The sequence below is a fragment of the Anas acuta genome, chromosome 24, assembly GCF_963932015.1.
Source record: "Anas acuta chromosome 24, bAnaAcu1.1, whole genome shotgun sequence".
In the NCBI taxonomy this organism is placed as follows: Eukaryota; Metazoa; Chordata; class Aves; order Anseriformes; family Anatidae; genus Anas; species Anas acuta.
Window position 1 is genome coordinate 7,450,494 of NC_089002.1, and position 27,181 is coordinate 7,477,674.

At 41.6% G+C, this 27,181-nt stretch overlaps 3 protein-coding genes across 5 annotated transcripts in view; all 3 read right to left on the bottom strand.

Moving 5' to 3' along the window:
- The window catches only part of NRAS (NRAS proto-oncogene, GTPase), a 28,897-nt gene extending 8,146 nt beyond the window's left edge, over nt 1-20,751 (bottom strand). Inside the window, exon 1 of the mRNA XM_068659833.1 lies at nt 20,746-20,751. The gene's annotated coding sequence lies outside the window, so the exon portion shown is untranslated. The remainder of the gene's footprint in view (nt 1-20,745) is intronic.
- On the bottom strand, nt 7-20,990 carry CSDE1 (cold shock domain containing E1). Of its 2 annotated transcripts, XM_068659826.1 has the most exons (20): nt 20,833-20,990; nt 16,732-17,127; nt 12,807-13,005; nt 12,046-12,155; nt 11,591-11,683; nt 10,955-11,052; nt 10,715-10,796; nt 10,238-10,366; nt 9,940-10,065; nt 8,708-8,920; nt 7,622-7,762; nt 7,375-7,533; nt 6,664-6,771; nt 5,626-5,801; nt 5,175-5,287; nt 4,540-4,659; nt 4,096-4,274; nt 2,859-3,022; nt 1,777-1,909; nt 7-1,300 (listed from the first exon to the last, which is right to left on the bottom strand). In XM_068659826.1, the coding sequence occupies exons 3-20, from the start codon at nt 13,003-13,005 to the stop codon at nt 1,253-1,255; spliced, it is 2,391 nt and encodes a 796-aa protein (XP_068515927.1). In that variant the 5' UTR covers nt 16,732-17,127; nt 20,833-20,990; the 3' UTR covers nt 7-1,252. The 2 variants fall into 2 exon arrangements, with proteins under 2 accessions (XP_068515927.1, XP_068515928.1); XM_068659827.1 differs by lacking the exon at nt 11,591-11,683.
- Nucleotides 20,991-21,740: 750 nt separating this feature from the next.
- Nucleotides 21,741-26,082, bottom strand: SIKE1 (suppressor of IKBKE 1). Of its 2 annotated transcripts, none has more exons than XM_068659805.1 (4): nt 25,632-26,082; nt 25,274-25,416; nt 23,524-23,637; nt 21,741-23,163 (listed from the first exon to the last, which is right to left on the bottom strand). In XM_068659805.1, the coding sequence occupies exons 1-4, from the start codon at nt 25,939-25,941 to the stop codon at nt 23,074-23,076; spliced, it is 657 nt and encodes a 218-aa protein (XP_068515906.1). In that variant the 5' UTR covers nt 25,942-26,082; the 3' UTR covers nt 21,741-23,073. The 2 variants fall into 2 exon arrangements, with proteins under 2 accessions (XP_068515906.1, XP_068515907.1); XM_068659806.1 differs by having other exon boundaries at nt 21,741-23,183.
- Between the last annotated feature and the right edge of the window lie 1,099 nt (nt 26,083-27,181).

Genomic DNA, 27,181 nt, shown 5'->3' on the forward strand with positions numbered 1-27,181 from the left:
GGGGGCTTGTCTCAAAATCAGTAAAACTTTATTCTATTTCCATTCTTTGCCATTAACAGAAAAAAATTGGAGAAAGCAATGTTTGTTTTACAAAGATAATGCATCTCCCAGAGAAGAAAACCCTAAATCGAGAATAGAGGTAACATGAAAAAACAAACAAACAAAAAAAAAAAACAACACAGTACTGCCCTCTATTCAAAGAAAGGAACTCCTGATCTTTTTGGTAAAGTAATACTTAGACCAATCATTCAGTTTTCTTGCTTGATAACGTGTGACTGGGAAAATGGGGGAAGGGGCGGGGGGGCGGGGGGAAGCACACAGACATCAACTATTTCACCTTGATGAAAGTCTCAGTACAGCTATGGAAAGCCTAAGTATTTATTCTTTTACAGTACACTGGGTGCCGGCTGCAAAGAAGAAAAAAAAAAAGTATTCACTTCAGGCACAACTTCTTTCTTTGTAAATTTAAATCAGTAAAAGAAACTGGGTTTAGAAGCTGCAGTGTTCTAAGCAGCAGCAAATTTGTGCATTGTTTTAAATATATTTAAATTACCACACTGATGGCACACCTCAGCCTTATGAAATTCTGCACTGCATGTGTTTCAGAACACTACAAAAATAAGTCTATCCCAGAAAGAGACTTTCACTGAGCTCTAACACAACTTTGCTGTCTAAAGAACTCAAGTTAAATGAAATATGAAAACATGGTAACATCTGGCCATCAACTTAAGTTATCTGAATGCTCATACAGATTTTCTATAAAGTTGAACTTATTCCACCCTCATGGTCCTCATAGTTTGAGCAGAGCGAGCAGAAGTGAGCCTTCCACTTCCACTTGGAAGGAAAGATACAATGCAATCGAGTACTAAGGCATAGTAAAATATCTTGGCCAAAATAACAAAGAAAGCATAGATAACTGTAGTGCAGAATTCCATAAGGTCTACCAGAGTAGAGCTGTCTATAATGTTTACTCACATAGGCAATGTAGATTTGCAGTTACCAGTTGCGTTAAATGCACCATTCAAAACAAGCTTCTAAAATGTGATACTATAAGGCGCCACCTTAAGTTCTCCAGAATGCAACTGTGCATAATTTTAAAATGGTTTCATAAATTTATTTTAAACATAACATGAGAAGGTGTTAAAACTGGTGTAATAGCTTCTTAAAATTTGGAAGGGATGAATAGGGAGATATTCAGTACCCTTCACCAGCCCCCACCACTCAGTCGTACTTCAGGTATTGGCTTTGTTGATCAGTCTATAACACCAGCTTGACGGATCTTTCTCTCTGCACCAAATCCCTGCAAGAAAAAACAAAAGCTTTTTAAGGTCCAGCACCACGCTGTAAGGCAAACTTGTTTTGTTCCAACCATGTACAGCATTAGAACATTTCTAATTCACCACATTTGTCTTCAGAAACAGAGACAGTAACAAAACAGGGTTGTGTGGGTTACTCCTTACAAATTAAAACCAGAACACTCGTAAGTCCTAGATACTTCATAGATTCCAGACACTTTATTCCTTCTGTAAATCAAGTGTTGACAAGACTTCCCATGCTCTACTGAAACCACAGCATACATTATCAACAGAGAGTATAGTGTCCCTAACTTCTGACCAAAATAGGCTCATCTCACACAGCAGGAGACTCATTTGTGATGGAATTGAAGTGGACACCACATTTCATACAGTTTAGATTTCCAGTAGCAGAGACAATGCTATCCACGTTAAAACATAAACTGAAGTTATCCTGCAAGCAGCAGCTTTGTATTTCACTTACCTTTGAGTTATCCGGTCCCCTGGGCTGACGAAGAACTGTTAGACGAGGAGCATTGGCATCATCCAGATTAATGTTCTTTAAACGATTAACAAGTCTATCAGGTCGTGGAGCAGCAACAGCCTTAGCGCCTTCACTGTAACAAAGTCAACCACATGGAGTACTGATGAATTCCCAGAGGTGATGTAAACTACTAAATTCAGTCACTTTCCATATTAAGTCATTACCATGATCTGTCTTGTTTGAAAGCAGACCTGGATGACACCAGAGATGTCTGCCTCAAAACCATTACTTTAACACACCACTAGACTGCAACAGCAGTAGATCAAAACAGTATTCTCATTCTCAAAGGGGGTACTTCTCCAGTAAGGGTGATGTAGTTACTATTAATGCATGCATGACAGTATTCCCTACTTTTCCGTTGCCTTTCACTACACCAATATAAGGCTTGTGAGTTGCCAGCATACAGTAGCAGGATATAGTTATCCCTGAAGACAATGAGAACAGACTTTGGAAAGAAAAATTAAATATTATCACTTCCATGGCAACAGGAAGATTTCTCAGACTTAAGCAAAATACACGTTTAAAATTAGATGGTACGATTTAGAAGTTGTTCAAAAGCACAAAAATAAAAATAAATCAAATGCATGTCTCCCCTAGAAATGATGCCCCTATCTCCCAGTCAAAAAAGACTGAAAGACACCTGCTCCTTAGGGAACAACTGGAAGTGTTATCCATAAAGCATGAATTGCCATAGTCCAGGAACTTCATACAGAATTCCATCTGTTTTCTTATCATTTGTTAATTTCTGCATAGAAGACTGTCCTTGCTATGGGGGAGCTTCTTAAAAAGAGAATAAAAGCAGAACAAGCTATCTGCAGTTAAGTAAAGCTGAATTCTGATGCTGCAAAGTACTGTATGTCTTACAAGTGCTGGTATTTCTCAGATGAGAAACTCCCACTGAAGCCAGATGAAATTCAGAGCTCCAGTTCTAGGAACAGCTAGCTCAGTTTACAAGTAGCATGCACACTCTACTACTGATGCAGGCAGTCTGCTAGATTAAAACAGTGATTTTAAATCCTTACCAGACACGCCACACGTTACAGGCACTGCATTTCCCTGTGCGCTGGTTCAGGATTACTGAGAACTCCACTTCATCCCCAGCCTGTAGTTCCACACCATCCTGAACTTCTTTGACATGGAAGAAGAGCTTTTTGCTGTCACCCACTTCATAGTTAATGAAACCAAACTGAAAACCAACACATCATGTGGTTATGTCTTTCCCCTTGATCCAAACAGATGCAACAAATCACAGTACTGCACAATTTAACAACTTATAGGGAAAAAAAACAAAACAGGACTCCAAGGAGCCTAATGGAAGTGGAAATGCAACTTCTACATTGAACAGAACTCTGTACTTCTGGAAGTCTAGCCACACTTCTGGCGATTCTAAAGGCACATTTAAACCCCAAAGCCTATAAGCAAGTTCTGAAAAATGCCTAAGTCCTGACATTTGAATTAAACAGAAAAAAAAAAATCAAAAAACATTGCTGCATATTCTTTTCTAAGACACCACTTTCAAAACTACATAATAGAAACTTTTTTTTTTTTTATAGCAGTGACAGACAAAAGAAGTTTGGGTTTTTTTTTTGGGTGGTCCCGTATAGAGCCAGGAGTTGGACTTGATGATCCATGTGGGTGCCTTCCATCTCATGATATTCTATGATAAAGCAATATCCAGCAAAACCCACCTGGCTTCTCCATAAGTAACTAGAGGTTAATGCTGCGGAATAACTATAGAAATGGACAGCATTCTCAACACTTAGTTCTATAACTATTCTGAGATGCAAATAACTAGGACAAAGGTCAAACTTCACATTTCAGGTAGACCACAATCATCAACTGCTTAATGCTGTGAACAAGCTTCTTCTAGAAGCAGATTAGGCTTTTTTGTTAAGAAACAAAACAAAAACAACTTTTTAATGCCTTCTTCAGCAGAAACTAGTCAGATCAGTTTCTAGGACATCTCAATGAACAGGACAGAGCAGCTCCTCAGAATCAGCCACAGTAGGAACTGCTGCTCCCTAGCACTGAAGCATCATCAGCTGATGTACTAGTTCACCTTTCCTGAAACCATGTTACACCCTGCACAAATCAGTAACTGGGTTTTATAAGCCTAGGTCCCTAGAACACTAGAACACAGTATAAAGCAATCCATTTGTGCACAACAAACTTCCTGCGTTCAAGTGCTGAAGCAGGTTTTCATCTGCTGTATGCTAGCTCAAACACACGCATCTTGCCTTCAGAGCAGTATTCACTCACCTGATCTTTCACACATTCCACTGTGGCCCTGCGGAATGGCGTGATGTTGACAGCCATTGTCTGCCCATTTTGGCCAAGCACGCAAAGCTGGAACTTAACTGTCTCCCCCTTTTGCAGACAGTCACCTTTGTTTGCCATTCCAACAATTCCAAATGGATAGAACTCCCCTTTCATCTCACCTTGAGAAGAAAACATACATGACATAATTAAGAGTCTTTTTTCCTACCTGAGGGCATTTAGAACTTATTTCTGGTATTAGAAATAGTATTTTTACTGTGATATTAGTAGTGTGAATATAATCCTCAACACTTCCATTTACATGTAATTTATTAAATTCCTACGTTTCATGTGTATCCAGGAAGAAAATAGTTATAATTTACCTTAGCTGAAGGACTATGTTTACTATACTTAAAGCAAGCCTCAGGTAAAAGCAGTAAGTCTTACCATCTTCCATGACTTCAATCATGCCCTGGTATTCAGTTTGTGTGGGATCTACACTGCGCAAAGGACGAATTACTTTACCAGAGTAAACAGTTGGATCGGCTTCTTCAGTGATACCATTCACTGAAAAGAAACAGACAGTGCAAGAATCAGGAAATTCTAGGTATACTTCTTTTTAAAAATAAAAAGTGACTGATTCATATTGACCACAAGCCTATAGTTTGCACCAGAACAAGCTTACAACAGTACACGATCACCCAGTAAAACCAGAACAGCTCTAATTCAGCAATATGTAGCGATAGCTTTTGTAATCAAGTCCACGCAGACAGTTCAAGAGCAGAAATTGAAGGGTATTAGCTTCTCATGAAGCTACAGACCATAGAACCTGAAAAAGCACGCTGAAGGATTTAACTTCTCCTACCATTGCACTCCCAGCTCCCTTTGATCAGTCAATGTTGGTTAAGCATGCATTTTGCACCCCAAAATCCTTAATACCCACACCTGCAATTTTTCTGTAAGGAACAGCACAACTAGAATTACTAATTTTGCCACTAGGTTTCTCCTCATAGAATTGCAAACTTCAACTATCAGCAAATCTCAAGGGCCTTTTAAGCAGAAATTACCAGGTAGAGTCTTACCTGCATGTGTTTTGTTCACCTTTTCTGCACTGACTTTGTTTCCTTTGCCTTTTGACAAACTGTATTCAACTGTGTCTCCAAGTTCCAGGCTATCAATATCACCACAGTACTCACTACAGGAAAAAAATTATATGCAATTTTCTTTTAGTTACGTGATAACAGTGATGCTCACCCTGCATTTACATAGGTTGATTAGAATCCTTTTAATTGACTCAGCATCTCACATTTTCAAGAAATACTCATTCAAGAAAGTGAAACTTCAAATACACTTTTCAGTAACTGTATTTCTTGGCCTGGCATTCAGAGGCCTAGATCACAAAGAACATTGACTAACAGAAAAGCCTGAACCAGTCCAGCAGAGATAATCAATGGAACTTGAGAAATCTAAGCATATAACCACGTGAGGTCCAAGAGTTAAACAGTCATTTGTACAAAAAGGATCGTCATTCACCTGTAGTGGAAGAAGATCTCCTTATCATGATTAGCTGTTTCAATAAATCCAAAGTTATCTTTCAGGGCTGCCACATATCCCAAAAGCCTCTTAGAACTATAATTGCGTCCAAGCATTCTGACAGAAACAGCTGTTTGCAGACCAGTTCTCTTCACTTCACAAACGCTGAACTCAACCTGTTTAAGAGGTACATATCAATACTACAGACAAAACTCATCAACAACAAAAGCAATAAAAATACCCTACAACCCAGACAACTCATTTCAAGGCTGTGTAGCTGGAATCAACATCTAGGTTCTCCAGGAAAGCCATCTTCTAGCCACTATTCTCCCAGAAACATCTGTCAGTCACTGACATTTATTACATTCCAAAGAAGGGCAGAGTCAGTGTAACACCTAGAAAGGTGAGCTAGCCTCTACTACTGTGCTTCTTTTGACTACTACATATAAAGTTTCTTACCTTTATGTGGTTTGCCTCTTTGCACCACACATCACCAGTGGCCCACAGTGAGCATGTACGTAGTTTGGCTCACTTCTTTTATAATTTTAAAAGCAGTAATCATTGCCTTTCTGCAGTACTCCTGCATGGCTCCTGAACATTAAGTTTTCAGGCTGCTCTTCCACATCTATCAGCTTTTTCCCCAGTCACTATTTCCCTGGCCATTTTGCTGCTAGAGGAAACATCCTGCTTTTTCAACATCCATCTCATTGTCTTTATGCTAACCTCCTCTTGATTATTCACAAGTGGAGTCAGTGTCTTTATAAGCAAGGCTAAGAATTTTTTTACTTATAAAATGTGTAATTTACATAGCAAGACAGTATTTTTATATATGTGTCACCAGGTTTTAGAATATACTTTCTTAGCCATAGAGAAGATTAAGCCACTCAAACCCAGGCCAGAATAAAAGAAAAAGGTGACTCCTCAGGTGCCTTGTCCTTCATTTAAGGAAGGCAACAAATTCAGTGACAAGGCAAAGAGAAGCTCTCATCTTGAAGTGCACGAAAAAGTATTCCCCAATGGTATACTTAATTATATTGCCTTATCTCCAATCTGTGGATTAGCAGATCCTTCCACATCCTTGGCCTGGTAAGGAATGGTCAGTTTTACTCCACAGTCATCATAAACAATTATTCCGTCCTCAGCTTCCTAAAGACAAGACATCAAGATTCAGCAATTAGCGTCTTATTTATTATCAAACAAGCTTACTACATATAATTTAAGCACTGCTCTTTGCATTTGTATTGTGGCAACTGGTAAGAAATGCAGAATAATGAACTCTGAATAAGATCAAAAAACACAGGCTTCAAATGACATAACCCTGTCTAGTAAGAGCCAGAATTTACTTTTTTTTTTTATTATTATTCTCTAAAGATACTATTCCTATAAAGTATTTATGGAAAGTTTAATTATTCTATCATAGTTTAAAGCAGCAGAACAAAAAGAAGAGGTACTTCTCCAACCCTAGAACTTTAATTTCAACCATTTCTAGCATCTTCTGCAGTATGACGTAGAAAGAGGATCTTCACATCAGGTTCTTGTAAATTACCCTCAACTGCAGCATCATTAACCATGCTCTTAGTATCTCATTTCACAGAAATTGGTTTTCATTGAGTGCTGTCATTAGCAATTCAATGCAGTCCGCATTTATGTAGGATAACCAGTGTTTCAGAATGTTCAGTTACAGATTTAAAAGAAGCAGCCTCAGTCTGCAAAGCCAGAAACACAGCACAGCTGCTTCTTGCATACTACCTTCTCTTTGCCTTTATTAGGGCTAGTGGCTTTAGCTGGAGTGGCTTCTTTGTCTATAGTGCCCACAAAACGGTGATCTGATTGGGTGTGGAAAGAAACCGTGCCTTTCGGAAGTTTTTTAATCCTAATAGCATGATTTCTTTGGGCAGACAGCATATCCTGAAAAACAAGATCAATAAGATCTTAGACAGGCTGCATGTTAATACTTTTGTGAAATCTTAGTTTTCAAAGAAATTGTACTACTCACAGGAACCACAGTAAACTCTACTTCATCAGAAATATGGAGTTGGTTTCCATCCATAATTTCACTGAAGTGAAAGAACATACGAGCATCCCTGTCAACACATTTAATGAAGCCAAAGCCATCTCTCATCGCTGCGATCACACCCTGAAAATAACCAGAGGGACAATTAGTTTTACTACACGTACATAACATTTGTCTGTAATAAGATAAAACTGTGGAGTACATAATAATCTGAACGTAAAGCTCCAATCATACAAAAACGCTTCTTAATATATGCACTTCTCTGTGAACTGTAGTGCTCATGGTTACAGCCAGCCTGAAATTCAAGCAAACCCCACTTACCTGGATTCCTCAGCTCACTCTTATTCATATGAAGTAGAAAGTGAAGCAGAAAAGATGAGTGTAAGCCAATAGCAAGGACTACAGTCAAAGAACCTGGTATTACTGCTACCCATACACAGGTTAGTTTTGTCCAGCACTTTTTACAGGAATGAGATATTCTTTAATACTGACCTGCACATCTACCTTAGTCACTGTCACCCATCAAGAGCTGCTCTGCATATGACAGAACTTAGCTCTTTAGCATCCTTCTGCCTGAATCTCAGTCAGAGATTGTACAAAGAACAGTAAGACCAAAATTCAGAAGCTGAACACAGTATCTCCCCCAGTTCTTAAGACTTTTCACTGCCTGTACCAGAGAATTCTCAAGTTCTTCCAGTTTTCCTAAGGAACTGGAATTACCTACTTAGACTCGAGACCATTAAAGCTTTTAATTGTTCAAGACTGTGTTACTGATGTGTCTGCTATAACCAGCTAGCAATCCACTCCAAGAAGGCCAATTAACCTTTACTTTTCTTATATAATTTCATTTACTGAGTAGTTAACTTTTTATTTTCATAAAGAAGTGTACAGAATTAATTCTGGATTTTTTACTATTTAAGCACAGTCTCGGAAGAGTATCTGACTTCAGAAAAGGCAATGAAAGAAAAGACATTAGTGATTTTCACATTATGTTATTGAGACAACTACCCCAGTTTTCACCTTCATTCCTTCCCCTCAAGAAATAAAGACTTAAAAATAGATACTTGCCATTTCCCTAGTTTCATTAGTAAACTGGAAAGTATTTGGGAGAACCTCTATATTGGTGGCTCGTTCCAGTTTGTCACGCCTGTCTGTTGAAATATTGAATCGAACGTGGTCACTTTCCAGCAAAGTCACCTTGGATTTTGTATCTTTGTCTCCAAATGGAAGTTCTTTAGGAATCACAAAGTCAACTTTGATGCGGCCGGGTAACGGATCATTCTAGTGGACAGAAAAATGCAACACAAAAGTTTAGTTCACCTACGAAGCTCAGCATTCAAAACTTTATATAAGCACTTGGGAAAACGCTTATTAAGCAGCACAGTTTCATTTCCACGTTTGAGGTTGGAAGGCATCACATCTGAGTGACTGCTCCTAAGATTACAGTGGCATTACTAGAATTTAATTTAGTTTCTCTCTTACCTATTAAATCAGCAGTTCCACAGACTTCAGCTTCACTGCAAACAGAATAGTTTGCGGAAACACTACTACTAACAGGTGTACTGGACAACACCAAATGCCTGCTTGATTCTATCCACAAGGCTTCATTTATAACATTTCTAATTTGCAATTTTACTGCGCACACCAAAATACAAGCTTTTTTTTTTTTTTTTAAAGTACTAAACAAGTATTGCCAAATAAATAAAGAATCTATTTTGAGAATTAAGTTCAGGCTTTCCTGTTAAGTGTTCAAGAACACCTGCTCCGCACACACATGCACAAAAAAAAAATCCACCAAACACAAAACAAAACCCAGACCTGGCCTAAACACTTAAGAGAAGTGGTTTCATGTACACCCTTCCCTAAAAGCCAAACATTAAAGGTCAAGTTATCTCTGTCAAAAAAAATACAAAAACAAAAAACTCATTAACTGATCGCAGGAATCCATAAAACACATTTTCTTCCCTTTTCACTATGCTTTTGCCTTTAACATACACCCTTAGGAAAAAAAAAAAAAGAGAATGTCCCTATTTTTCAGTTGGAAAGATTTGAAAGATTAAAAAACAACACACATTGCACAAGGTACACTATCATTTATTACCCTCATTTATTACCCTCATCCCTGGTCCTTACAAACTTTAGAAAAATTTCTTACTGTGACTGCTGTCAATGGTTTTTACAAGTTAAGCAGTCTTCTACTCTGACATGATGCTCACATAGTAGACTATTACAGAAAAAGGGGAGCTTTCTCTGCTTGAAATCCAATACATTATTTCACAAACTTAAATACTGAAATGCACCTGATTTTTGCTGGGTACTTTAGGAATTACTTTGGTTACAGTTCCTTCAAAGTGTTCAATGCTGATATCTTCAAAAATAACAGTTCCTTGTGGCAGCAGTCTTACATCTGTTGCAACTTCTTTACCCTAAAAGTACAAAGCCAGTTAAATATCCATATTGAAGTGGTAAGGCAACAGATTATTTTCCTATGAACTTCCTCCCCTCCCCCTTCTTTTTATAAGCGAATTTGAAAAAACAGAGAGATGTCCAGTTGCACCCTAGGATCTCATCTTCAGTTTTTACTGGATTTCGTCTTACATTTCTGTCTTTGATTGTAAACTCCACATCATCACCAGGCTGTAAGGCTTCTAGGTCACCTTTAAATTCACTATAGTGAAAGAATATCTCCTTCACGACATCACCCCTCTCAATAAATCCAAAGGCTTCCTAAGAACAGAACAAAGTGTTAATAAATTGCCAAATCTCTTATCAATACACCATCTTACAAGTTCTAGCAAACACAATACAAGATTATGCCATCCCAGTACAGCAATCTCATTAGTGCATACACCTTAGACTACCACAACAAATATATTAAGGGAAACAAACAGGAGTTCCTTTGTTTTCAAGGAGGTTATTAGTATCAAAGATTAGATATTTAAACCATTTCACCCAGTTGACCTTCATATCTCCAAACTCTTAATAGCTCTTAATGCACTGAATTTACTTAAGCTACCACTTTTCAGAGAAGCATTTAATCTTCAAGTAATATTTTGAAGCTAAAGCATCACTTACTTTCATGGCACAGACTACTCCTTGACAGCGGGCTTGTTTCTTTTTTAATAGCATAATGTTACGAGCACTTACAGCACCAGTACTAGAGGGAAGAAGTAAACATAATAAACCTGAAACACTTAAACTGGAGAAAAAATAAAATCTTATTTCATAATGACATTTCAGCTCTTAGAACAGGCATGAAGTACTGCCTGACTAGTAAAAGAGAAGTATGAGATCAGAATTGTAATACCAACTTACTGTTTATTTGTATCAATTACAAAGTTTATTTTATCTCCTGTTTCCAGCTGAATATTTCCTTCAACATCCTCTGGGGTGTAAGTCAGGTAAAACACTTCCTGTAAATTAACGTTGACTAATATTACTCTACTTGCAAAATAGTCAATTCAAAGAATTAACACTTTTCAGTGACAGTAACTGCTATTAAAGAAATTTATTTACTGAGGAAATTGAAAATGATCAAACACTGCATGCAAAAACATACTTTCTTCCAGTGTTGTTTTCGTAAGTCCGTAACAACCAACTTAAATTGAAAGGTATGTACGTGGCTAACTTTAAATGTCGATTTCTAAACTTTCAAAGTTCAAACTAAGAATACATGAATGTTACGTAATCAAGCTTTGTTCAGTTTTAAAACTGAAGAACAACTGAACTATTTGGTTCCATATTAAACTCTCAATAGATACAGGTGGGCAAGCAAGCTGTACAATTAATGTATCTGCTTGTAGCAATTACCAAAGTATGCTTTTTATTTTTTTCCCCTTCTAAGAACTACAGTTTTTAGGACTATCAATTGTCTCCATTGTGTCAGATTTTTTGCTCATAGACCATAGTGACGGATCAGTCAAGAGTTCAAATAAAATACATAAGCTTTACCCCATTACGTTCGTAGCATACACTCCCTGTTGGACTCTGACCCGGGGCAGCTGGAGATTTACTCTCTAAATTGTGAGGAACAGCACACACAACCTACCAGTCAAAAAAAAAAAAAATCCATTGCTAGTCATTTCAGGAGCAGCATTGTTGAAAACAGAATGAATCTCAGTAGCCTCTATTATACATTCAAGGATGCACTTCTAGTTTTAACTCAACAGGGAATGCCTTACTGTAACGTTTCAACCTTATAGAACACCTGTTGACTTGAAGAACTGTTTGGAGCAAAGCAACAGGTCATGCCAAACCTCTGAATTTCTAACAGAGTAACAAAAATAGATTTCGCTATAACTGAATACTGTATGCAGTTAATGTGCACACTAAATGAATCTGTCATTCCTGAAGTAAAGGATGGAAATTGTGTGAATTGAAAATAGACATTTATCACAGGCACTAACTTGTCCATTTATTCGCTCTTCAGGTAGTATTTCTGGTTTGATCTTCACCAATTTAACAGCAATGGGTTTTCCAGTTCGGCGATCAGAAGACACCTCAAATTCAACATCGTCTACAAAACAATCAAACACAGTAATGGCATTATATACTTTTTTTTAATCCCTAATGGTTACATCTGATAATTCACTGCTTGTACCTCAACACAACAAAATAAAACTCAGGTACTTTTGTTACCTAGGAAGGATATGCTGTTTGCAGAACTTCTCTGCTTATTCCCTCCTTTTGCTAAAGAACCATTCCACTGTAAAGGCTTGCCCAGCAATACTTCCTCTCTCTCCCCTTCCCTCCTGCTCACCATATAGCAGGCCTCACACTGAAGGAGTTCAGACTACGTAACATTGTTATTGAACAGTTTATAACCTTAATTGCCACATAGATCAGTAGCAACCTCCCCATTCTGCAAAACAGTCAATAATCTTAAAACAAATTATTAAAAAAGTAGTGAGGCACAGTCTTACACAGTCTAAGCACTTGTTTCTTAGTCATGTAACTTTGACTTAATACTGCACCTTTTTCCAGAACAGCCCCATTTGTATTAATACAAGCTGTAGTAAAGATCTTTCACCAGGAGTGTGAGATTAATTCAATCATCTTTTTAGCCCATCAGGAGCAACAGAACACATCTGTTAATGCCACAAGATAAAAAGGTTTTCTACCACAAGTAAAGACTGGTCTTCACTTGGTCAAAAAGCTGCCTAATTACCTCCTACTTTGAGCTCCTGTAAGTTGCCATTATATTGTGAACAGTGGAAGAACAGTCTAGCTTGCCGTTCTGAACACTGAATGAATCCGTAAGAGGTCAGCAGTTTTTCTATAACCCCAGTCTCACGCAGTGCTGCCGAAGTACCATTGGGGTACCCGTTGTGTCCATTGTTGTGGAGAAGGTTTGGATCAAAGCTCATCTGTACAAAAGAAAACATAGCAAGAACAACAACAAAAAAAAAACAAAACAGCATGCTACTTAAGTCTCTCCATAAACGCCTAACAGAATAAGACATACAACAGCTTGTGGAATTTACTGTAACAGGCAAACTCTAAACATTTTTAAAATACAGTAAGAATTCCAAAACTATCTAGCTCTTGTAAAACAGTAATTCTTAAATTCAGACAGGCAACAGAACATAGCCAGAAATAAAACACTGAAATAAAGCCTGCTTAGACCAAAACAAGCTTATGACTTTCCTAAGTACATCTCAGAGAAAGCACTCCTACATTCACCATTTCACATCAGACAAGCCTGAAAACACCTAAAACATCTGTTCTTCCAAATTACACATGTAATTAAGAAAACACAAGTTATGAAACAATAGTACTAGGTTCATTATCCATGCATAGTCTGTCCCTGTTTTGTCTGTTGAGTCTTTTATATAAAAAAACAGTTTTAAGTGTTTAAATACTTTTGCACAGTTATGAAATACCAAGAATTAAACCCCCAGCTAATATTTCTGTGATACAGTAAGTCAAGTGCTGGAGAGACTGAAAAAACTTGAAGACATCATTAAACTGAAAAAGTTAAAAGCTTTAATGAACAGTTAACTTACATCCATGAAAACTTCTCTTCTTTTCAAGGGACAGGATCAACCTTGAAATATTTATAAGTCCTTTACTAACTTGCTGGATTTTGTTGTGCAGAAGAGGTGTCATTTTTAAAGCAAACCATTTCCATTTACAGGTTTGCAATTACATCAGTTGAAATGCATCACACCTCAAATACTGTAATTCCAGAAACACCACTCAAGAAAAATAAAAAAAAAAACATGCAAGTCAACGTGTATTTTGGAATACAGTACTAGAGGGTTTTACAGAATCCGACTATATCTGCTCTCTGCTTTGTTGCTGCATCGAACAGAAGAGATTCGAAACTACTCTACTATACGTTTGCTGGAGATGGGTAACTCCTGAGCAACCTGTAAAATGGTCACGCTCCTTACTGTAATATAAGTATCTAGTTACTCAGCACATAAAAAAGATACAGCTATAGCATGGCTTATTAAGTTGTTTGCAATCAGTTTAGAAGTTATCAAAAAGCACTGAAAAACACTTCCTGGGCAGATTTTTTAATTAAGCTAGACTAGTATTAAAGTAATTAACTAAGAACAACTACAAGAGATAAGAATGAACAGAGTTCTGACCTCCAAAAGAAAAAGGAAAATACCAGTCCTAATGCTACTTTACACAGCAACTTCTCAGCAGAAGTCAGCTTTCAACCATGGTTCCCCACATGGTTCTAAAAAACCACTGGTAATATCTAATGGTAAAACTATTAAGAATAACCCATGTGGTTTTATTTTTCCTGGAACATTTCCACTTTCACACTACTGTTTACATGTTATTTAAAGTTCTACTTGAAAATGATGTTATACCAAAACCTAAGAGGTATTTTCACTCATTTTGTTTTGCAGGAGTGTCATTCTGACATGAAAATGTCTATAAAGCTTCCAAAAGAAAAAGAGATACTTCTTAACTGTCAAAACCTCAAGGGAATGAGGGTATTCTATTGCAGCATGGAACCACAGCACCAGCGCAAGGAAACAGCACAACCTGGCAGTTTACAAATATCAAACAAAATATGTACCTGCTACATGAACAGCTGCTTCGCAAGCAAATTACCAATGGATTTTATTGCCCCCGCACTCATACTGTTTGGGAGTTCAGTAATGCACTGTGTTACATAAGGTATTGTAGAACAAGACAAAAAAAATGCAGTACTGTCTGTTTAAGAGTGGTATGATAAGCTACAGTGTAACAGCCAAGCAGTTACCCAATCAATTTTAATCAATACTGCATTCCTATTCTACAATTATAAGAAGTCAAGGTTTGGGGGGTATCCTGAAACTGTGATAACTGGCATAAATACTATTATATGCTCAATTAGGTGTAAAATACCAACGTATCTGAAAATACACTGAATCAAAGACATGACCCCCATAGAGAACCGTTGGAAACTCCAGTCTACCTTCCTCCCCAAAGGTCTCATGCCAACGAGAGATTAAGGCAGCCAGCCTGTTGTCTAGCTCAGTCTTGAAAACCTCCAGTGACCTAGGTTCCACCATCTTTCTGGGTAACCTTGTGTCAATGTTGTTATTTGCTCCCAGCAAAGAAGTATTTCCCTTACCTCCAGACTAAACTGTTTAATGGACCAAGACCACAGGAATTGCATCTTTTTCATGCAGTAGATTATGTTTAGAGGACACATTTTCTCATAATATCTAATTTAAAAGAACACTATACCAAGCTGCTAAGAGCTGCACATTACTCCCTGCCAACATCACATATGAACCCTCATCTTTTGAATAAGGCAACCCCCAGGACATACGATTAAAAAGGAAGATGCCCCTGTGGAAGACAACAGCTGATGTGTTTCATTTTAAGCCACCCCAGAGTTTGAAATACTTTTCAAAATTAAATTAGTACTGCAAAATGGCTGTGGGAAGGGAACATGATGTATTATTAAACCTTTTCACAGAAGAATGGGTAAATGGTCTTGCCAATTATGAAAGCTCAAATCAGTGTGACAAATGCTTTTTGTCAGTCATGGATAAAACGGTCTTTTCACACCTCCAGTGCTGGCTGAGTACACAAACATCCCCTGCTACAATGGCAAAGAAATTAAGTAATAGGTTACGACTAAAGGTACATCAGTTGCAGGAAATAACAAAAATCTACCTAAGAAACAAGTTCAGAATAGCATAGCTTAGTGTTAGAACAATACTATTATCTCTTGCTCAAAGATCATCATTGCACGATGCCATCTGAACACCCTGGGTTTAAAGGAGAATTTATCATTTTAGCACAAAGCAACATAGTGGGTCTTCAATCAACTAAAGCCTGACAACTTAAGTTCAATGAGAGAGATACTCCTCAGGGTGGCACTAAGATTTGCTGCAGAGGGCAAGGCATGGCATAACGTATCAGCAGTCTTTCCAGATGCTTGTCATATCACAACAACTGTTCAATGCTGTAACAGAGCACAAAATAGCAACAAAAAACCTACACGCACCAATTCTGGTAAGTGAATAAAAACATAAAAACAGATGGAATTATTGTCACAAAACTGTTCTTTAAGAAACATCTACCAGGAGTACTGTCACAAAATTGTTAAGAAACTTCTAGGAATAGCCTACAAGATAGGTATTAACGTACAAACAAGACTTGTTCAGACTTGAAATATAATGGTTATATACTGGACCACAACCACCTGGCTGTGCTGTTCACTCACAACAGCTCACTCCCATTTTCAACACAGCTCATTAGTCAATTAACAAGAATAAGAGCTATGAATATAGTTCAGCAATACAAGTACTTAAAGGAAAACAACTGTGCAGTAAGATGGAAAGGAAGATAAACAGAGATTACACAAACTGAGGAAACCAGTAGTTTTGGGAAAAAAAGAGATTGAAATCACACCACTTTTACTAGAATAGAGAAACATTAATAACCAGCTAAGGTTATAAAACAAGTACTGTTAAATAGAACTATAACATGAGTAATATTAATTCATCATACTACAACCAAACCAACATAGTGACAGAACCGTTAAAAAAAAAACAAAAAACAGCCTTCTGCTAATAACCTGTTTCCAATTAAGTTTGAAAGAATGAAACTCTTTAAATAGCACATGCACCAACCTCGCAGTGATATTCAAATATTGCACTTTCAGTAGTATTAGCCGATTCTTCTGTTTCAGCACGAAGTTTCAAAGGATGAAGACTGCTATTTGACAGAGAGAGAGAGCACGCAAGAGAAAGTGATCTATCAAGCTAATAAAGAATACAAGTGCTGCTGCCCTGGGCAGTTTCAACACAGCACTGGAGAAAACAAAGACTACTAGCAGCGTTGGGACGTGCTCTTTTGAAGCTGTTGAGTAGGCACAAACTTCTGGTTTCAGATCAAGCCTTGTATCTTCAGTGTAAGTTTCCTCTTCTTTGGTCTTGAGTTGTTGTTACGATGTGGTATATTCTTTTCCTGATCTGAACTTGAAGCAGCAGTTTCAGGTGGTAAATTCTGTTCTGTTCCACTTCATACTGGAAAGAGAAAAAAGACACACACTAAGAATAACTTTAACAGAAACTATACAGCCCTAGCTGTTCCTATGAATAGGCACATATCCTCTACCTTAACACTACAGGTTTGATCCACACTAGGAAAAGCCATCTTACAGATGTATTTGGCGTTCCCATTTTCAGTTTTGGTTTCCCAAGAAACTCTACCTCCAGCCAGTGATATGCTATTTCTAATTTTAAACTCTTCAGATGCAGTTACACATTCCAGGAAAGGCCCCAGTTTGCACAACTAAAACAGCAAACTTTTTTTTTTTGATGAATATCAGCATCATTTAATACACGATGTAGTCCTATTATTGCTACCAATAGGTTTATATGGGTGCAGCCCCATAATTAATCAACAAGAACTTGCACACACTTTCAAAATAGCCACATGATACAAAGAGGAGATGAACTAGGACTTCCTGATGATTTTTGTTCTGAAAGGTAAGTCAAAGACCAGCAAAACCCTTAAAGCACCTTTAGCTTTGTATGAAAATAAACAAGCTTCTGAATTATTCCTACAGATGCTATATTCCTATTCTACACAGACCATATGCATGCCGGCACAGCTTGTAAAATAACCACAGAGTCAATCTCTGGCCTTCTTAAACCCCTGTTTACAAACTGTTGATGAAATATAGAAAATATTTGTACAGATAACATAACACAGAAGCCTCTCCCCAACAGCAACTAGATTAACACTTCTCTCCTAATGTTCTGTGGTACCACTTTGTGTTTTCACGGGAAAGCAGCTTAGACAGACTGCCACCTACCACATGAAATAGAAAGCTTATGAAGACAACTACTTTTAAAATAATATTTTTTAAAAAATCAAGCTTTATTTTGAGTTTGTTACTTACTTAGTAAATAAATAAGAAAACGGGGAGTGGAGATTTTTGCACATAAATCCTGTTAAGAAGCAACATAGCTGTGAATCTATGGATAAACTAGCATGTTACAAAGCAATCTAAAAGCACGAATCCCCTGAGCATGTAACTCTTCCTGAAGTCATTCCACAAGCTCCGCAATGAATGAATAAAAATATGGACAAAGCCTATTTCCCCACTGTAGTGAGAAACACAATTTTTCATTTTACAATGAGCTTTGAATTTCCTTTAGTGAACTGTGAAGCTGGAACAGTCCACTTAAAAAACAAAAACCATGAATTTAAATGAACACAAAGACATTTTAACACTTAGCACAGTGAATGCTGACTGCAGTCAGCCAATCCAGATAAACACTCTGAACCTTCAAAAGCATACAAAGGATGCATGCAAATTCACCAGCTGGTTTTCACAGAAGTTTATATTTCAGCTATCTCCCCTCCATATAAAACATCTTCCTTTAGCCATCAATCAGAACTACTTTGGTCTGTATTAAGCTTTCTTGTCACACCACACATACACAAGAGACTAAATGTGAAACTGAACTAGGGCAGAAATCTAACTCCAGGTACTAAGAAGTATGTGGCGTAAAAGGTTTGCAGTGAAGGACTAAACTATATTAATAAAGTGAAATAAGAAGACTTACAGCTAATACAAAAATAATAGAATCGCTAGGTTTTTCACACACCTCTTTACAAGATTCAAACAACCTTTATCACTATCTCTTTCACGATAAAACAAACATTCCCCCAAGTTCAACAGAAACTAAGCAGGCACACACCACACCATGGGAACTGCAGAGAAACGTATCATCTTATTATTAAAACACTTCTCTCTCACTTAGTTAGACTAATACTGTTAGAGCTCTACAAGAGCTACCAGTTAGATAAAACTACATTTCACACTTCTGGGGCATGGAATGTATTATGTTTTCAGAGAACAATCAAAACACCTGTCTGCCCAAAGATGACTAAAACAAATGTTGCCAGGTAATGGCATAAAAATTAAGATTTTTCCCTTAAAACCAGATTTGACTCATTTACTACATTCATTACGTTTAATCATTCAAAAAAAAAAAAAAAAAAAGGGCAGAAGGATGAAGCAAGCTGAAGTCAAGAAAAAACTGGAAAATAGGTGTGTGCATCTGTTCAAGTTCTTTACTTTCTAATTCAGCTACTATAAATACTCCTCCAAATGGTAAACACCCTGAGCAACTGCCCACCCCCTGGGTCACAGCGGACAGTGCATTTCTGTATTAACAGATTAGTGCAAAGGCAACGAAAAGACAGAGCTGGATTAGTCCTGTTCTTGGAGTCTTTCTGATATGGATTTTGCTAGATGACAGTAAGTCACACTGAGTTGTTCATCCCTTGAAATCTATACAGCCTAGCAGTAAAGACTGCCAGATTAGACGCTGCTTTGATTCTCATTTTCTTCACACAGACAGGTATGTATCTGTAAGAACATGTATTTCACAGAATTAATGCAAGGGCTTCTAGATGTAATCCCCTCTTATGTATGATTAAATTTAACAGAGATAAAACTTTGCATTTTTATTATGAATTCACAGCTCAATTGCCTGAAAACACTGGGAGGTAACGCCATTGCACATCTGAGGCAGTTATCAGATGGAAGTACCGAGTACCATCTCTTGAACACCCCAACCAAAATACGACAGCAGCAGTATCAGCTACCCGGTATTTACTAGATTACTGAAGACATCTACATAAAAAAAAAAAAAAAAAAAAAGAACTACAGAGAAAAAAAATCCAACGCCAATTTAATGCTTTTGGTATCGTCGATAGAAAACAAAACAAAACAAAAAGCATCAAAAGCAGAGCTCGGGGAAGGGCCCCGCGCCCGCTTTAACCCCGCCGAGCAGCACCGAGCCCGCCCCGCACCGCCGGCCTCGGGGCGCCGCCAGCCGCAGGAGGCGCGCTCCAAGATGGAGGCCGCGAGCTCCGCCGAGGGGCGGCGCCAGGAGCCCCGGGCAGCGGCGCGCCGAGCGGGGGCAGCGGGCGGCGGGCAGCACATCGCCGCGGGCGGCGCGGGGGCTGCCGAGGGGCCCCGCCGGGCTCGGCCGCAGCGCTGGGAGGGGCCGGGGCCGGGGCCGCCCTCCCCGCACACAAAGGGGGCGATGGCGGCCGCTCCCCGCACACAAAGGGACAGGGCCGGGGCCCGGCTCTGCGGCGGGCGGGGCCGCGCGCGGGGCACGCCGGGAGCTGCCGGCCGCCACCACCGCCCCCCCCCCCTCCTCGCGGCCGCCCCTCCCCCCAGGAGGCCCAGCGCCGAGGCCTCGCCCGGGGCCTGCCGGGACCCGTAGTCTCCCCCCCGCGGCGCCCCGGCCGAGCTGGCGCCTGTCGCCCTGCAGCCCCCGGCAGGCCCCGCGGCGCGGCGGGCCGCGCGGCACGCCGGGAAAGCGAGTTCCGGAGCCGCCGCCGCCCCGCCCCCGCGGCCGGGCGGGACTCCGGCCCCCCGGGGCCCCCGCGGCGGGGCCTCCGCCCGCGGGACGCCGGGAAACGTAGTGCGCGCGCCGCCAAGGCCCGGCGGCCCCCGGCCCCCCGTCGCCGCGGGCCGCGGCCCAGCGGGCGGCCCGCCCCCGCCTCGCGCTCTCCCCGCTCAGCGCGGCCGAGGAGCGGCGCGGGGCAGCCTCCCCCCACCGGGCCCGCGGCGCCAGGCGGGGCGCGAGGCCAGAGTCGCCTCCCGCCTCGCTCGCCGCCCCCCGGAGGCCCCCGGTTCCCCCCTCGCTCGCGCCAGCGCCGTCTCCGCCGCGCCGGGAGCCGCCGCCCGCCGCACTCACCCCCCCAGCTCAGCGCCCCCGCTCCAGCGCCGCCATGAGCAGCACGGCCCAGCACGTAGGAACAAATCCCGGCCTCTCGCGAGAACGCGGGGCGGAGCCGCGCCTGCGCCCGCAGCGGCCCCAGCAGTCGCATGGTGCGCATGCGCGCCGGGCACCAGGCCAACGGCGCAGCCCCGCGCGGCGGCTCCTGCGCAGGCGAGCGGCCCGGCGAGCTCCGCCCCCCCCCCCCTCCTCCTCCTCCTGAGCGAAGGGGGCGGGGCCGGGCGGGGGCCGGTCTCGGGGCTCGCGAGGCCCAGGGGAACGCGGCGCTACCGGGGGTAGGCCCGGTGCCGGGGAACAGCCCCGCCTGCGGCGGAACCCTCGCCTCGGGGCCCGGGGCCCGGCGCGGGGCCTGTGCGCCCCTGCCGCCCGCCCGGGCACACGGCTCGGCAGCGCTGCCCTGGGGGCTCCTGCCTGCAGCCTCCAGCCGGAGCCCAGCCCGTTCGCACCGAAATCCCCGGCAGCCCTGCCGCCTGCAGGCATGCCGGCACGGGCTGCGTTAACACACAGCAGAAGTAGGACAGCAGCAAGTGAACAAATTTCAGCTTCCTGCTAACGCAGCTACTGCTAATTAGCAATGACCTCGTTAGTCAGAGCAACGGCTGTTTAGTTTCCAATTCTTCGGGCTGCATGACAATGAGCCTATGAAAAGAACTTTAAACTACACGAGTGTATCTAAGGTAAAAAACCACCATCACACACTTCAGATCACATTAATTTTAAAAAGATGAAATGCAACATTTTTGGTCTTTGTAATATTTCTTTTGAGCATCAAGGTAAAATGAGAATGGGGATGCAAAAGATTTCAGTAGAGGCAGAAGAGACAGAAATATTGCCAGGACTCACAAAACAGAATACACTTCAGAAAACACTGCCCACAGTTACTTTTATTCCCTCTTAAATAATTTCTAATAACAAAGAACTGTACACAAGAACACTCCTGTACAAGAATCCCTTGTATCTTCTGAACAATTTTTCTGGATATTCCAAAGGACTGCAAGGAAATGCCTCTTATTAAAAAAAAAATAAAATTCACCTTCTGCATCTATCGAAATTTTCATTTGGGAAAAAAAAAAGGCATAAAACTTTAATATTGGAAATAAGATGTTTACTGTTCTTGAAGGATTCTTTTGATCACCAATAGAACAAAAATATTTATATTAAAATGCCTTTAAAAATATCACAATATTGAAAAAGTCCTGCAACACTGCAACTCTAATTTCACCCAGTATAGCATTTTTGCAATAAATACATAACACATCTGTCACTAGACTTACCTGCGATATAACATTAAAATCTGTCTGTGTGGTTGCTTTTGGTTTATTCTATTTGAGGCAGGCCACAGTTCGCTCTTCCTGAGGTCCAAAGTGGTGTAAGGCCAAACAGCTTTGATGTGAAAATGATGTATTCTGTGCTGTGTGTACTAGACCGGCTCGACTGCACTGCCTTTGGATCAGAGCTAGCCAGTATTCACATACCTTGGAGCACAGCTAAGGACAGAACAGGTCTACCCACAAAAAAGTGTCACATGCAACATCCTTCAAAAATGCAGAGGTGTGAGGAAGGGTCATTAACTCCAGTCTTCCCCTCTAAATCAAGGCAAAGTATACTCCTTATGTGAGTTACTAATTAAAGTGCTCAATTGACTATCTGTTATTCTCTCAATCTGCCTCTAAGCAGTTGTTCAAGAATGTTAATCCGGCCAAATACTGAGTGCTAGCTCTTCAAAGCAAAGCAAAAGCTGTGTGCCTGCTTTGTGCAGGCAAAGCAAAATGCATACCTACTATTTACAATGTAGTTTGCAAAGAATTTCTTATTCCTTCTATCAAATAAAACCACCATAATCTGCATTATGTTCTCTAGCTACTGACAAAGTAGATTTATGTTCTATCTGCACTGTTGGAATTATTAACTAAAGCTCATCAAAAATAACACTCATGAGAAGAAATAAACTATCACAAGGGAGTACACACCATGAATACTTCATTGTTGCAATTAATAAGACAGAGCAGCAGTGCAAGCTTCTGCCATCAAGAGTATGCAATTTGAGACAAATGCAGGGAAAGCAGGCCACACACTTTGAAAGATAAAACAATCACAAAAGGAAACACCTGAAAGAACAAATTACAAACCATCCTTCCTTGTTGGTGGTTTCATAGTAGTCTCTGAAGTCAAGATTTGGAGGTAAGATTATTTTGTAACCTAAGCTTCACTGTCAGGCAGATCTTCTCTCCCCACCTCAAAAGATTCTTTGCTGATTGACAATAGTTCACGCAGCTCTTTGTTTTCAAGCTGCAAAATCAATATTTTTGCTGAAATAGAAATGAGCTAATTCACAATTAAAGGTCTATAATCTTTAAGTAGCCCCACTCCACCACCACTAAATAAAACTCATTTTGTAACACATGCGTTAATGCGGTGCTGGCAAGAGGGAAACCACATCATTTGAAGCGTATCTTTAACTTCACTCTTTAAGATGCTTCAAACACCAAGAATTGAAAATAAACAGAACCCATTCCTTATTTCCCAACCCCACCCACCCTTGTCCCAATTTGATTGTGTCAAGGATTTATAACATAAAAAGAAACCCCAGAGCAAATCTAGAGGCTCCAAAACTTTGATATATCCCTTAGCAATTATATTGGTTCTTACCTCCAGTTGAGCCAGCTTCTCCCGAACTTTAAAGAACTGATCATCATCGACTTGTATAGCTTTTCTCATCACTTCTCCCATCTCACATATTCTATCTATCTGACTTTCAATTTCCTGAAAGACACAAAAAAAAATACATTCAATACCTTCAGGCAAAAGCAGTAGCAATTTATTCCCTGCAAGTAAGCTACTTCTTCGTTTTTGGACTATTCTCAATTTTAATCCTTTCCTTCCAGGAACCTGCAATCCTTTCTAACCTATACAACATTTCAAGACATGTACCACATCGTCCACTACTATCAGTCATCAATGAAAGCAGTGAATAGAGTAACATCAGTCAGCAAGACAGAAGGCACCCTTATGTGTCAACGTGGAAGTCATCTGAAGTGTGAGAAGGACAGAGACAACAGATTCAGGTGAATAGAATTAGTGTGCCGCAAGTTTCACATTGTTGCGTTAGGAAAGCCTGACTGAATTTTTAAGAACATCTAATATAAAAGCAAGTAAGACTTCAAGACTAAATTAAAAAATGAAGTAAACAGTCTCATCTTAGAAGGAATTAAAAAAAAAAAGGAAGTCAAGCAAAAGACTAGAGTCTACTGGGATGGTTTTTAACAGAATCAGTCTGGAAATAGTTCTAATCCTTTGGAAGATGCATTTTGTTGAAGGTCAGAAATGCACATTAATGAACACAGAAAAATTCCAAAGTGTAATACAGTATTAGTCCCTATCCAAAGGACATTCAATTTCAACATATGTAAAGAGGAACTCAAATATGTAAACACAAAAATATCTGATATTTCAATTCACAAGAAGTGAAGATTTTGCTTAGATGTTGAAACAATCTTGGGATATTCCATCGTAGTGTAAGAGATTACTCCAGTCTTTTCATCTTGGTATTACTGTGGCACTACAATGATGCAAAAGCAGTGCCTGAGAACAGTGATAGAAGCTTTGCTCAAATAGTAAGTCTTGATGGACAGAGCAATTGGTGTACCTAACCAAGCAATGGAAACAAGACCTACTATACTACTTAACTTCAGAAGACCTAAGCAACACAAAACAGAGAAGAAATTAATTGCCAGATATCACTACAAAGAATTTAACTGAATCCTACTGCAATTAAAAAAAAAAAAAAAGAAAAATCTTAGCTTGCTTATTCTCTAACCACGTAAACATGCATTTAACAAATCCCTAAATTAATAAGCTTTAATCAGATAGCTAACGTATTGTATTATTATTTGGCACCTAAATGTACACCAACCTGCAGTTATCAGTAGCCACAACTTGCACCGCTGAAGTCAAGACATGGACAAAGGTACACTTACACTGAGTAAAAAGCAAGTGGAAGTGATGATTTCTTAAGACCTAAACATGGGGCAGCTAACAGAGATTTTGGAGGTTCTTCTTCCTTTGTTACAACTACTGAACAATAACAAGAACAACTCTGATGCGTGAGCTTCTCTAAAGTGACAGCAAAGCCGTTACGGCTTAATGCATGGAATGCACCATCTAGTGTGCAGACAACGAGCCTCTGAGCAGGCCACAAAAGGCTTACGCTTTTCAGTGTCCTTTGTGACATGTCACAACTTTTATGCTGTGAAAAGAATAGAGAAGAAAATACCAAAGAGACGAGAGTTTCAGAAAATGTATTTTGGAGCAGAGACATTCCATGCAAGGAGGTGGTTTCCTGAAAGCAAGCAAGAAAAAGCGAACAAGTTCCTCGTTCCCTCTTCCGTCCCCACCTTACCACAGAATTCGCCTGATGAACTTTCAAGACCGGTTCTGCGTCTTCGCCTTTTCTGCCTTGCATTATCTGTAACATCTGCTTTCTGTACTTGCTCATGATGAGCTCTAACGCGTCCTGGTGCTCCTCCAGCGAGATCCACAGCGCTGCGAAACACAGAACACGGCGCGGCGTTGCCACGAGCTAGCGGCGACTCACACGGCGCAGCCGGCCGACGCCCAGGGGTCCCCAGCGCCCCCCCACCCCCCCCACCTCCCGAGACGCCGCGCACCCGGGGCCCCCCCGCCCGTCCCCCGGGCCCCCCGCCCGCCGCCCCGCGGCTCCCCCCCTCCCCGCCCCCCGTCGCGGCGGGCAGGCTCACCGCGGTTCTCCCGGCGCAGGTCGCGGATCTGCGTGTTCTCCTGGGACAGGAGCGCGTGTGGCCGCAGCCGGGCCGCGTCCGCCCGCTCCGCCGGAGCGCCCCGGCCCGGCCGAGCCGCCGCGGGCCCCGCCGTCCCGCCGGCCGCGCTCACCTTCTCGGCCGGCGCCGCGCCCGCCTCCCTCATGGCGGCCACGCGCTGGTGCAGCACGGCCGACTGCTCGATCAGCGACTCGGCCGCGGTGTCGTGCTCCTTCAGCCGCTCCAGCAGCGTCCTGGCGTCCGTCAGGATCTTCTCGATGCTGCAGCTCATGGCGCGCGCCGCCGCCAGCCGCGCCCCTCCCCTCAGCCCCGCGGCTGCGGCCCCATGCCCGCCGCCGGCAGCGGCCACGCGCGAGCCCGGCCGCCGCGCGCCGCCCGCGGGCCCCGCCGCCGCCGCTTCCGGGCCCGCCCACCCCGCGCCGCCGAGGCGCAGGCGCGGCCCCGCCCCGCCCGGTGTCGCCGCCTGGCGGCCGCTGAGGACAGCGCTCGGGGAAGCGGCGGGCGGGGGGAGCGGCGTGCGGCTCGCAGGCGGTCGAGGCCGGGGGGGAGGGAAAGAGCGGGGAGCGGGGCCGGGCGCAGCGGGAGCCGCGTCGGGAGCGGCCGAGGCCTCGCACGGGCTCGGGCCCTTGGCCGCGGTGAGCCGAGGCTCGCGACGCTGCGTTCCGGCGGCGGGGGAGCCCGGGTGGGAAACGTCGGGCCGGGGCCTTGTGTGAAACGGAGCAGCTCTGCAGCGGGGCGCCCGGCCCTGACCCGAGGGCGGCCCCGGTTATCTGCCCCAGCGCTCCCTTCAGCGCTGTGTGATAAATTCCGAGCTGAGGTCTGCCGAGCTGTCTCCTTATCTAAGACTCGTGTTTGTCCCTTGTAACAGTAAACATCCTCTACTCGAGTTAAAATAACAAGCTTTGAAATGCTTGACTCGGTTCTCGGTTATTTATTTGCTAACTAAAACTACTGTTAGCGATCTGTGATGTCCTTGATGCAAAACGTAACCTTGTGCAGCTTTTTTTTTTTTTTTTAATTGTTTAATATTACCAACTTCATTGCCAGTGTTTCCAACAATAATGTTCTAGCGGGACTCCTGCTACCTTGAGTCATCTTTCAAGTGTACATCCTCTTTAAGACAAACCCAAGAGAAGTATTTACGATGCTTCAGCAAATAAAAGTTTCAGTATGATCCCAGAGATAATCAAGCGGAGTGAAGAAGCGCTGAATAAGATAATTGTGTATAAACAACAATTTCATAGTACTCATACAATCCAGAATAGAATAGAGTAAGCAGATGTGTTGGGACTACTTTATCAGACTGATTAATTAATAATGTACAAGAGATGTATTTTGTAAATTTGGGCGATGTAATGCTGCTTTATAGTAATTACTGCAGAAGTAAATGTCCAGACAATGCTTTATAGTGTGCTTTCCCTTCTAGGACTTCCAGTTTTTCTTCCTATTAAGGACTAGTTAAAAGTTTAGTTGGTATCAGAGTTTCTTTTTCACAGTGGGTGATTTGTGAA